The 12806-nt window shown below is 47.0% G+C and overlaps 1 protein-coding gene across 4 annotated transcripts in view; it reads left to right on the top strand.

Annotated features, from left to right (window-relative positions):
• Positions 1 to 12806, top strand: part of ap2a1 (adaptor related protein complex 2 subunit alpha 1) — a 43337-nt gene that overhangs the window by 848 nt on the left and 29683 nt on the right. For all 4 annotated transcript variants that reach the window (XR_003441942.2, XM_027155742.2, XM_027155740.2 and 1 more), the window contains exons 2-7: positions 3191 to 3402; positions 6692 to 6885; positions 7472 to 7601; positions 8035 to 8136; positions 8228 to 8487; positions 8641 to 8809. Coding sequence is in view for 3 of the 4 variants with exons in the window: in XM_027155742.2 (XP_027011543.1) it covers positions 3191 to 3402; positions 6692 to 6885; positions 7472 to 7601; positions 8035 to 8136; positions 8228 to 8487; positions 8641 to 8809 (1067 nt within the window). In the remaining variant the exon portion in view is untranslated. The remainder of the gene's footprint in view (positions 1 to 3190; positions 3403 to 6691; positions 6886 to 7471; positions 7602 to 8034; positions 8137 to 8227; positions 8488 to 8640; positions 8810 to 12806) is intronic.

Here is a 12806-nt window from a genome sequence, read left to right as displayed (position 1 = left end):
CTCGTGGTATATTTTATTCCTTCCGAATGTAAAAGCTAGAAGTGTGTGTCTGTGTCTGTGTCTCTGTGTGTGTGTGTGTGTGTGTCTGTGTCTCTGTGTGTGTGTGTGTGTGTCTGTGTCTCTGTGTGTGTGTGTGTGTGTCTGTGTCTCTGTGTGTGTGTGTGTCTGTGTCTCTGTGTGTGTGTGTGTGTCTGTGTCTCTGTGTGTGTGTGTGTGTCTGTGTCTCTGTGTGTGTGTGTGTCTGTGTCTCTCTGTGTGTGTGTGTCTGTGTCTCTGTGTGTGTGTGTCTGTGTCTCTCTGTGTGTGTGTGTGTCTGTGTCTCTCTGTGTGTGTGTGTGTCTGTGTCTCTGTGTGTGTGTGTGTGTGTGTGTGTGTCTCTGTGTGTGTGTGTGTGTGTCTCTCTGTGTGTGTGTGTCTGTGTCTCTCTGTGTGTGTGTGTCTGTGTCTCTCTGTGTGTGTGTGTCTGTGTCTCTGTGTGTGTGTGTGTGTCTGTGTCTCTGTGTGTGTGTCTGTGTCTCTGTGTGTGTGTCTGTGTCTCTGTGTGTGTGTCTGTGTCTCTGTGTGTGTGTCTGTGTCTCTGTGTGTGTGTGTCTGTGTCTCTGTGTGTGTGTGTCTGTGTCTCTGTGTGTGTGTGTCTGTGTCTCTGTGTGTGTGTGTCTGTGTCTCTCTGTGTGTGTGTGTCTGTGTCTCTCTGTGTGTGTGTGTCTGTGTCTCTCTGTGTGTGTGTGTCTGTGTCTCTCTGTGTGTGTGTGTGTGTCTGTGTCTCTCTGTGTGTGTGTGTGTGTGTCTGTGTCTCTCTGTGTGTGTGTGTGTGTGTCTGTGTCTCTCTGTGTGTGTGTGTGTCTGTCTCTCTCTCTTTTATTTACATCTGTCAGAAATATTTATGCATTATTCCTTGTATTTACAATGTAATCTGTTAATGACTCTAACACTTGACCCTAACTGTGTAGATAATTGCAGTGTAGTGTTTTACAGTAAAAGGTGTTAACAGTGATGGAAACCTACATGGTTTAGTTTTATAAAGCTATATGCTCATAAACCAACTGTTACAACTGGTAAATGCTCTAAAACCGAAGTTGCCAGACTAGCTGTTAGCATTGGAATCTTAAATTACCGCTCCTATTGACTGACGCGTCACAGCTTTACCACACACACACACACCACCGTTGTGGATGAACATAAACACTGTGCTGACACCATGACACAGTACACACACTGTGATGTTCCTGTGATGACTCCTGACTTTACCTGTAACATGTGCCGCTTAACTCCAAACACACGTGGTGTCTGATCTACACAATAGTGGTTCTGATTAAAGTGGGCAGGTGTTGGTGAATAAACTGGGGGTGTGGCCTAGAGTATCTTAAATCCTATTGGCTGTTATGTGAATACACCGCCATTAGTGTTTAGATGGAGTCTCGAACAGTGTACAAAAAATACATCAGATATCTGAGTGGAGTTCAACAGCGTGACCCTGGCATTGATATCTGTCTCCAAAAGCACAGGCCAGTCCGTCTGAACACTGACGATAAGGTGTTTATCAGGTTCTCACTGTTACTCCAGCTGCATGTCTGAGGTTTAAACGTTAGCATGCTGGAGAAGTGAAGGACAACTCCCGTTTAGATGTTGGATTTAGAACTTGAATTTGATTAAGCTACACCTGAGATGTAAACAGGTTTCATCTGAGGGGACAGGTGAGGTGGGATCAGTAGGGGGGGGTCCCTGAGGGGGCAAAGGCAGGCGCTTTTAGTGTGTTTTTTTTTTTTTTTTTAAAAACCAAAACATGAATTACTGAACATTTAGTCAGAACATTTAGTCAGATCCATTCATACTTCATTTGTGTCACTTGTGTGTTGCAATTTTTTTCCTCCTTATTTCAATCCAACCTGTCAATCATGTTCTAGACCCGTAGAGGTGGAGCTTTGTGCACATGGGCAGGAATCATGTAAATGTTAAATGAACTGATGTAAAATAAAAACAAGACTAATCTTTAATTTGTAACCCTTATGAATGCGGCGTCAGACACGAGAGGTGTGTGGTTACTGTGTGATGGAGTGCTGTGTGATGGACCATGGTTAGATTTCAGCCTGACTTTATGATTCATGGGAGATTTATTTTACAGCATACTGTAAACTCCTCATGAATGGAGTTAAATATTAAAGTCAGTCTGAGTTTAAATGTCACAACTACAGCAATACACACCGACACACAGCAATACACACCGACACACAGCAATACACACCGACACACAGCAATACACACCGACACACAACAATACACACCAACACACCATGCACAGGTCAGATAGTTTGTGTATCTGGACATGTGACCTGTGACACGTATACAGATGTTTAACATTTACTTTGATTTTATAAGATTATTCTTAACCCCATTACACTGTACATGATCTGAATAAACACTCACATGAGACGTGTCTGATTATACGATCCTCTGACTATAGACCTATGACCTTTCTTGTGAGATCTACAGACTCTCTTATACATATTTTTCATAGTAAGCTTGATGCAATAAGGAGATATATTTTTGTCTATTAGCTTGTTCCTATGGCAACGTGTGTGTGTGCTCGCACGGGTTCCTGTTCTCTAGCCTTTAAACCCACAGATGGTCCATGCTGCTGTTTCCTGTCCTCAGAACATTGTGGGTTTGTGCCCATCTCTGTGAGCAGCACAGTGAAGCTCTTAGCTGAGGGACAGAACACAGCTTATTATTAACTGTAAATCGAAAGGTTACTCTCCCTGTGTGAGTTTTACACACCACACCCTGTTAACTGTGTTTACAGTGGGGAAACCTGCTGTTGGTGTTTATACAGGTTCTGTATAATTATAACTTAACTCTGTTTCTGGGCTTAAGGTTGTTAAGTGCTATACGATTGGATTGAAAATATTTTACTACTGAATTCTACATAAAAATCACAATCTGGGCTGCACCGTGTCATGGAGGAGGTGTGATCACTACCTATCTTAGTAAATGAGGTGTGGCCTCTGTACCTGTCAGTCAGTGAAGGAGGCGTGGCCAATTAAAGCAAAATCTCAGTTTAAAATCAGTGAAGAAATGAGTTTTAAAATAATTTTCTCAGTGTAAATGTTTTTGCTTTATTGTCCCCACATTTGTGATTACAGCTGTCAGGTCTTATCCAGCCTCTGTTCTGCTCTGTCATCTTCTTTCTTAGGCAAAAGTAAGGAGGCTGAGATCAAGCGCATCAACAAGGAGCTGGCCAACATTCGCTCTAAGTTTAAAGGAGATAAGGCTCTGGATGGATACAGCAAGAAGAAGTACGTGTGTAAGCTGCTCTTCATCTTCCTCCTGGGCCATGACATTGACTTTGGCCACATGGAGGCTGTGAACCTGCTCAGCTCCAACAAGTACACAGAGAAACAGATTGTAAGTGAACACACACACACACACACAGACACTCGTGCTGCTCTGTCTCGCTTTTTGTTCTGGAGTTTTCTGTTTATTTATAACTGCAGGACTGGAGAGTGATCTCTGTTCAGGGGTTTAGATAACGTGAGTATTTGCATTAATTCGTTTCCCGACTTGGAAATTTAGTTAAAATATGCAGCATAGAACCTCATGCAGAAGGTAAAACAGAAAGAGGACTATACGTTTCCCTGCACAACACAACTTTTGTAGAGGACGCTTCTGAATCCAGTTTGTTCATGTAGGTCTGCGTACAGCTTTCCCACCTTCCCCATGTCTGCAGGCCCAGTGCATCGTTCATACAGACATCACGAATCGTGCTGAAGTTTTATGAGGATGAAAATCACACCTGGCAGTTATGGTGATGATCATTGCCTCCCGTTCACAGGGACGTGTTGATGACAGTGTTTAACTACATATTAACTACACTTGATCATGGTGAGACAGGTGTTCCTCATCAATGACATTCCAGCTGTGCCATCGTGATTCACCACAGAAAATATACCAACAAATTATTGACCATTTGTTCGACAAGATTGATTACGGTGAGGCTTAAACCACAAACTAGTGGAATAGAGGCATAATGAGATGGGTGGGAGGAGGCACTCCCTCGGTTTTAACGAGGCAAAATGAACTGAGCCGAATGTTTTTGTGTCCCAAAAAGGAGCAGGTAAGATTGCTCACATTACGACCACCTCAGTGCAGTGGGACAGAGTGTTTATGGTGGTTGCTGGTTTAGGTACAAGGATTATTGACTATAGTTGCACACCAAAAGTAAAAAGGTAGATGATACAGAGAAGATGCTCTACTATGTAAGGACAGGACATGCAGGCAGGTGAAGTGTCAACTTGAGCTCAGGTGTGTGAGGCAGGATTACAAACTCCACCAAGAGTTAGTTTTCACTGAACACTAGACATTGAAGGCTAGAAAAGACCAAGGACATAAAAACATACAGTAATAAAATAGCATTTACTACGAAAGGACTAACTCCCACAACTCAGGTACACCACCTATTTATTAGGGAGTGCAGTAGTCTTCCTCATGAAGAAGACGAGTATAATACTAAACAATACTGAGACTGAGTTCTGTACTCAACCCCAAGCACAGAGAGGGAACTGTACTCATGGCTTAAAGAAAATGATCGAAACCCCTGTGTTTTCACTGATCTCAGTGACATGTCTGTTCACCAACAGCTCTAATTATCTCCTGCTTAGGACCCCACACACACACACACACACACACACACACACACACACACACACACACAGGGAGTTGTGCAGATCTATAGAGAGCAGGAAGGAGATCGTGTCGCTCTACTTGCACGGAGCCTCTCTGTCCCTCGTCCTGATAAATGTGGTGATGTCATCACTTTTTGTGAGGTCATTATTTAGGGTTATGTCTCAGTGTTAAGTGTGTTTATGTACTTTTTCTCTAAAGAATCCTCCCCTTTTGCATGTTTTTTTTCCCTCTATTCTCTTTCTCAGGTACGCTTTCTGTTGTGTGCTCGGATTAAGTGTGATTTGATCAAACCACAACTCGAACTAAATAATTAAACGGCTCACTTTGAGTCAGTGTTGATTCATAATAAAGTGGAATAACAGAATTAACCACTTCATGTAACCCCTGACAAGCAGAGATGTCATTATGATAAATAATTCTGTAGCTTTACTAAAGCGGTTCACAGTAACTTCAGCGTGTATGTTTACACACCCGAGTCTGGACCCGAGTCTTACATTATCTCATTGTTATACAACTGAGCAATTAAGGGTTAAGGGCCTTGCTAAGGGGCCCAACAGTGGCAGCCTAATGGACCTGGGACTGAACTCACAACCTTCCGAACAGCTTCACCACTAAGCTACCACATGCTTATAGAAGGCTGTCATACGTTGGTCAGAAATACGTCCATGCAAAATCTAAACAAATGTTTACCAAATGAGCGTCGGTGTCACAGTTCACTTACAGACCGAGATCTCTCTCTTCTCTTCCTCTACCTCTATCCCCCTCTCCTCTGCTCTACCCCATCCTTTTCTCCACTCCCTCTGTGTTATCCCCCTCTTCTCCCCCTCTCCTCCATGATTCTCATCATGTTTATTATTTCATCTGGCTGTAACTCCCTGACTCGCAGGCGCGCGCGGGCGCACTCCCTGACTCGCAGGCGCGCGCGGGCGCACTCCCTGACTCGCTGGCGCGCGCGGGCGCACTCCCTGACTCGCAGGCGCGCGCGGGCGCACTCCCTGACTCGCAGGCGCGCGCGGGCGCACTCCCTGACTCGCAGGCGCGCGCGGGCGCACTCCCTGACTCGCAGGCGCGCGCGGGCGCACTCCCTGACTCGCAGGCGTGCGCGGGCGCACTCCCTGACTCGCAGGCGCGCGGGCGCACTCCCTGACTCGCAGGCGCGCGGGCGCACTCCCTGACTCGCAGGCGCGCGCGGGCGCACTCCCCGACTCGCAGGCGCGTGCACTCGCTGAACAAGTGTTTATTACTCCCTGACTCACTCGCGTGCGCGCACTCCCTGAACAAGTGTTTATTACTCCCTGACTCACTCGCGCGCGCGCGCACTCCCTGAACAAGTGTTTATTATTCCCTGACTCACTCGTGCGCGCGCGCACTCCCTGAACAAGTGTTTATTACTCCCTGACTCACTCGCGCGCGTGCGCGCACTCCCTGAACAAGTGTTTATTACTCCCTGACTCACTCGCGCGTGCGCGCACTCCCTGAACAAGTGTTTATTACTCCCTGACTCACTCGCGCGTGCGCGCACTCCCTGAACAAGTGTTTATTACTCCCTGACTCACTCGCGCGTGCGCGCACTCCCTGAACAAGTGTTTATTACTCCCTGACTCACTCGCGTGCGCGCACTCCCTGAACAAGTGTTTATTACTCCCTGACTCACTCGTGCACACTCCACACTCACTCACTCGCGCACACCCAATAATAGGATGTATTTTTGGTTTGTTAACTACAATAGAGAGAGAAAAGTCAGAGAGAAAAGTGAGGGAACATCTATTTATACCTGCTATTTTAGGAAAGTAATCTATTATGGGATAGAAAATGAAACAGCACGTCATCGCAGTGCCTTTATCTTCATTACTTCTCTATAATACAACAGAAACTTATGTTTTATATCAAGTGTAAAAATGACCTAGAAGCATGTAGTACATCAGTCTCATTAAAATGAAGATTAATGATGTCACTTTTCCTTACAGCCTGAGAGTGCAGTGACACCTAATGATTCTGTAATCTCCCTCAGGGTTACCTGTTCATCTCTGTGTTGGTGAACAGCAACAGTGAACTGATCAGGCTGATCAATAATGCCATAAAGAATGACCTGTCCAGCAGGAACCCCACCTTCATGTGTCTGGCACTGCACTGCATCGCCAACGTGGGCAGCAGGGAGATGGCCGAGGCCTTTGCTGGGGAGATCCCACGCATCCTGGTGGCAGGGTAAGAGAACTGATGCATTAGATTAGAGGGAAAGGGGAAGTGAATATAAGCCAAAGACACAAAATGTGATGTAGAGAATGAGGCAGCTGTGAGAGACAAAATAAGAGCTGAAGATTACTGAAGACCTTGAAATGGTGGAGAGATTTTTCAGAGTTTTTGTAACTGAAGTAGATCTTCATCTGTGCAGAAACAGAACTATTCCATAACGAGCGCACACTGAACAGCTAAACGGCAGCATTGGGGGAAAATGATAAGGATTGTGTTTTACTGTGTGTGTAAATACACCTTCATCCAGTTCCCAGAAACATCTGGTTTGTGTGTTGAGTGTAAATAAATATTGATGGGTTCGTTACAAAAATAAAGGAATGCTAAGTGTTCAGGTTCATCGTGGAGGCATTAGTGAGGCGGTCACATGAGGAAACCCCCACATCAGCTGTTTAGGTTTACTTACATGTGGCCTATCTCAAATGTTATTGGCTGTTCTTCGGCTGTTCCACTTAAATGATCTAGAATAAATATGAAGTTATAGGATTTATATCAGTTCTGTGTGTGTGTGTTTGTGTGTACACGTGTCTGTGTGTTTCAGGGACACAATGGACAGTGTTAAACAGTCGGCTGCTCTGTGTCTGCTGCGTCTGTATAAAACATCTCCAGACCTGGTGCTGATGGGAGAGTGGACGTCCAGAGTGGTACATTTACTGAACGACCAGCACATGGTGGGTCCGAGTGGGAAAAACAAACACCACCACACTTTTGTAACGGAAAGCTTTATGGAAAAAGGACATTCCCAGGGCAGATATTTATACCATCTTAACAAAGGGAAATAAAGAGCAGCTGTCATGGGTATTATACACCTGAGTTAGTGTTCAGTCTATATTTCTGCATCATCAGTGTTATTGCTGCCTTGGGTAAAAGCCTACAGCTTACGTACTTACATTTGTTTAGCTTTGCAATTGTAAAAAATTAGAATACAAGAAAAACAGCTTCTAAATGTATGTCTTAAAGGCTACATGTATGAATGTAAATGTTTTTTTAGCTCTCGAACCTTAAAGCAGGTTTTGATTAGTAAAGAGCACCAGCTAAATACATCTTGTCATAGAAATGAGCTAGGCCTTACATCTGCTTTAAATATGTTTTCTTTGGTTCTAGGGTGTGGTCACTGCAGCGATCTCCCTCATCACCTGCCTTAGCCAGAAAAACCCAGATGAGTTTAAGACGTGCGTGTCCTTGGCCGTGTCCCGCCTGAGCAGGGTGTGTGTCATTTCTGCAGTGTGTTTACATGTGCACAGTCACGTTCATGCACTACTGTGTGTCATATTAAACATGTTTCTGTGTTGTTCAGATCGTGTCCTCAGCATCCACCGACCTGCAGGACTACACATATTACTTTGTTCCTGCTCCCTGGCTTTCCTGTAAGTTACTGCGTCTTCTGCAGTGCTACCCTCCTCCTGAGGATGGCGCCGTTAAAGGCCGCCTGGTGGAGTGTCTGGAGACGATTCTCAACAAAGCACAGGAACCTCCCAAATCCAAAAAGGTGCAGCACTCCAATGCCAAGAACGCCATCTTGTTTGAGGCTATAGCTCTCATCATTCACTATGACAGGTGAGCACTAGAGCTGTGTCTCACTCAGCGTTAACCTCCATGCTGTTACTGTGGCATAGTTACGTTTAATGTTATTACAGAAAAGCTGCTTTATGTTACAGCAGCTACAAACCGCTGCTAACCCTCACTGGCCTCTTTGTGTGTCTGTGACAGTGAGCCGAACCTGCTGGTGCGAGCGTGTAATCAGCTGGGGCAGTTCCTACAGCACAGAGAAACTAACCTGCGCTACCTGGCCTTAGAGAGCATGTGCACACTCGCCAGCTCCGAGTTCTCCCACGAGGCCGTCAAAACACACATCGAGACGGTCATCAATGCCCTCAAGGTGTGTGTGCAGTGTGGTTTAACCTGTGTGTTTGGTGTTTTTACATTTTTAAATTGGACAAATCTGTACATCAGTTCATCAAGTGACAGGACATTTCAGCACCATTTAGGTTTTATCTACATAGTCTTGTTAATTTCTCATCATACAGCCTGGATAAACATCCTCACTGTTTACAGACCCATCAGACCCTTAAACCAATATTACAGTTGGTTAAGACCTCCACAAGTGACAGGGACGTCACATACGGCTATGTACAGTACGGTGACCCAGACTCAGAATTCTCTGTATTTAACCCATCTAAAGTGTGCGCGCACACACACACACACACACACACACACACACACACACACACACACACAGCAGTGAACACACACACACACACACACACACACACACACAGCAGTGAACACACACACACACACACACACACACACACAGCAGTGAACACACACACACACACACACACACACACAGCAGTGAACACACACACACACACACACAGCAGACAACACACACACACACAGCAGAGAACACACACACACACACACACACACACACACACACACACACACACACACACACACACACACCACTGCACACACACACACACACACACACAGCAGTGCACACACACACACACACAGCAGTGCACACACACACACACACACACAGCAGTGCACACACACACACACACACAGCAGTGCACACACACACACACACACAGCAGTGCACACACACACACACACACACACACAGCAGTGCACACACACACACACACACACAGCAGTGCACACACACAGCAGTGCACACACACACACACACAGCAGTGCACACACACACACACACACACACAGCAGTGCACACACACACACACACACACACAGCAGTGCACACACACACACACACACACAGCAGTGCACACACACACACACACAGCAGTGCGCACACACACACACACAGCAGTGCACACACACACACACACAGCAGTTGCACACACACCAACACACACACAGCAGTGCACACACACAACACACACACACAGCAGGTGCACAACACACCACACACACACACAGCAGTACACACACACACCACACACACACACAGCAGTGCACACACACACACACACACACACACACAGCAGTGCACACACCACACACACACACACACAGCAGTGGCACACACACACACACCCACACACAGCAGTGCACACACACACACACACCCACACACAGCAGTGCACACACACACCCACACACAGCAGTGCACACACACACACACACACACACACAAGAGCACACACACACACACACACACACACACAAGAGCACACACACACACACACACACACACACACACACACACACACACACAGCAGTGCACACACACACACAGCAGTGCACACACACACACACACACAGCAGTGCGCACACACACACATACACACACACACACAGCAGTGCGCACACACACACATACACACACACACACAGCAGTGCGCACACACACACACACACACACACACACAGCAGTGCGCACACACACACACACACACACACACACAGCAGTGCACACACACACACACACACACACACACACAGCAGTGCACACACACACACACACACACACACACAGCAGTGCACACACACACACACACACACACACAGCAGTGCACACACACACACACACACACACAGCAGTGCACACACACACACACACACACAGCAGTGCACACACACACACACACACACACACACACAGCAGTGAACACACACACACACACAGCAGTGAACACACACACACACACACCAGAGAACACACACACACACACACACACACACACACACACACACACACACACACACACAGCAGTGAACACACACACACACACACACACAGCAGTGAACACACACACACACACACAGCAGTGAACACACACACACACACACACAGCAGTGAACACACACACACACACACACAGCAGTGAACACACACACACACACACAGCAGTGAACACACACACACACACACAGCAGTGAACACACACACACACACACACAGCAGTGAACACACACACACACACACAGAGCAGTGAACACACACACACACACAGAGCAGTGAACACACACACACACACAGAGCAGTGAACACACACACACACACACACAGCAGTGAACACACACACACACACACAGCAGTGAACACACACACACACACACAGCAGTGAACACACACACACACACACAGCAGTGAACACACACACACACACACAGCAGTGAACACACACACACACACACACAGCAGTGAACACACACACACACACACACAGCAGTGCACGCACACACACACACACACAGCAGAGCACGCACACACACACACACACAGCAGTGCACGCACACACACACACAGCAGTGCACGCACACACACACACACACAGCAGTGCACGCACACACACACACACACACAGCACTGAACGCACACACACACACACACACACACAGCAGTGAACACACACACACACACACAGCAGTGAACACACACACACACACACACACAGCAGTGAACACACACACACACACACACACAGCAGTGAACACACACACACACACACACAGCAGTGAACACACACACACACAGCAGTGCACACACACACACACAGCAGTGCACACACTCACACACACACAGCAGTGCACACACTCACACACACACACACACAGCAGTGAACACACACACACACACAGCAGTGAACACACACACACACACAGCAGTGAACACACACACACACACACACAGCAGTGAACACACACACACACACACACAGAGCAGTGAACACACACACACACACAGAGCAGTGAACACACACACACACACAGAGCAGTGAACACACACACACACACAGAGCAGTGAACACACACACACACACAGAGCAGTGAACACACACACACACACACAGCAGTGAACACACACACACACACACACAGCAGTGAACACACACACACACACAGCAGTGAACACACACACACACAGCAGTGCACGCACACACACACACACACAGCAGTGAACACACACACACACACACACACACACAGCAGTGAACACACACACACACACACACACACACAGCAGAGAACACACACACACACACACACACAGCAGTGAACACACACACACACACACACACACAGCAGTGAACACACACACACACACACACACACAGCAGTGAACACACACACACACACACACACACAGCAGTGAACACACACACACACACACACACAGCAGTGAACACACACACACACACACACAGCAGTGAACACACACACACACAGCAGTGCACACACACACACACAGCAGTGCACACACTCACACACACACAGCAGTGCACACACTCACACACACACACAGCAGTGCACACACACACACACACACACACACACATCAGTTACCACACACACACACACATCAGTTAACACACACACACAGCAGTGAACACACACACACACAGCAGTGAACACACACACACACACAGCAGTGAACACACACACACACACACACAGAGCAGTGAACACACACACACACACAGAGCAGTGAACACACACACACACACAGAGCAGTGAACACACACACACACACACACAGAGCAGTGAACACACACACACACACACACAGAGCAGTGAACACACACACACACACAGAGCAGTGAACACACACACACACACACACCAGAGAACACACACACACACACACACAGCAGTGAACACACACACACACACACAGCAGTGAACACACACACACACACACAGCAGTGAACACACACACACACAGCAGTGCACGCACACACACACACACACAGCAGTGAACACACACACACACACACACACACAGCAGTGAACACACACACACACACACACAGCAGTGAACACACACACACACACACACACACACAGCAGTGAACACACACACACACACACACACACACAGCAGTGAACACACACACACA

This window comes from Tachysurus fulvidraco, chromosome 15 (assembly GCF_022655615.1).
Source record: "Tachysurus fulvidraco isolate hzauxx_2018 chromosome 15, HZAU_PFXX_2.0, whole genome shotgun sequence".
Classification (NCBI taxonomy): domain Eukaryota; kingdom Metazoa; phylum Chordata; class Actinopteri; order Siluriformes; family Bagridae; genus Tachysurus; species Tachysurus fulvidraco.
Note: the sequence above shows the minus strand (reverse complement) of the source record. Positions and strands in the feature narration are given on the sequence as shown.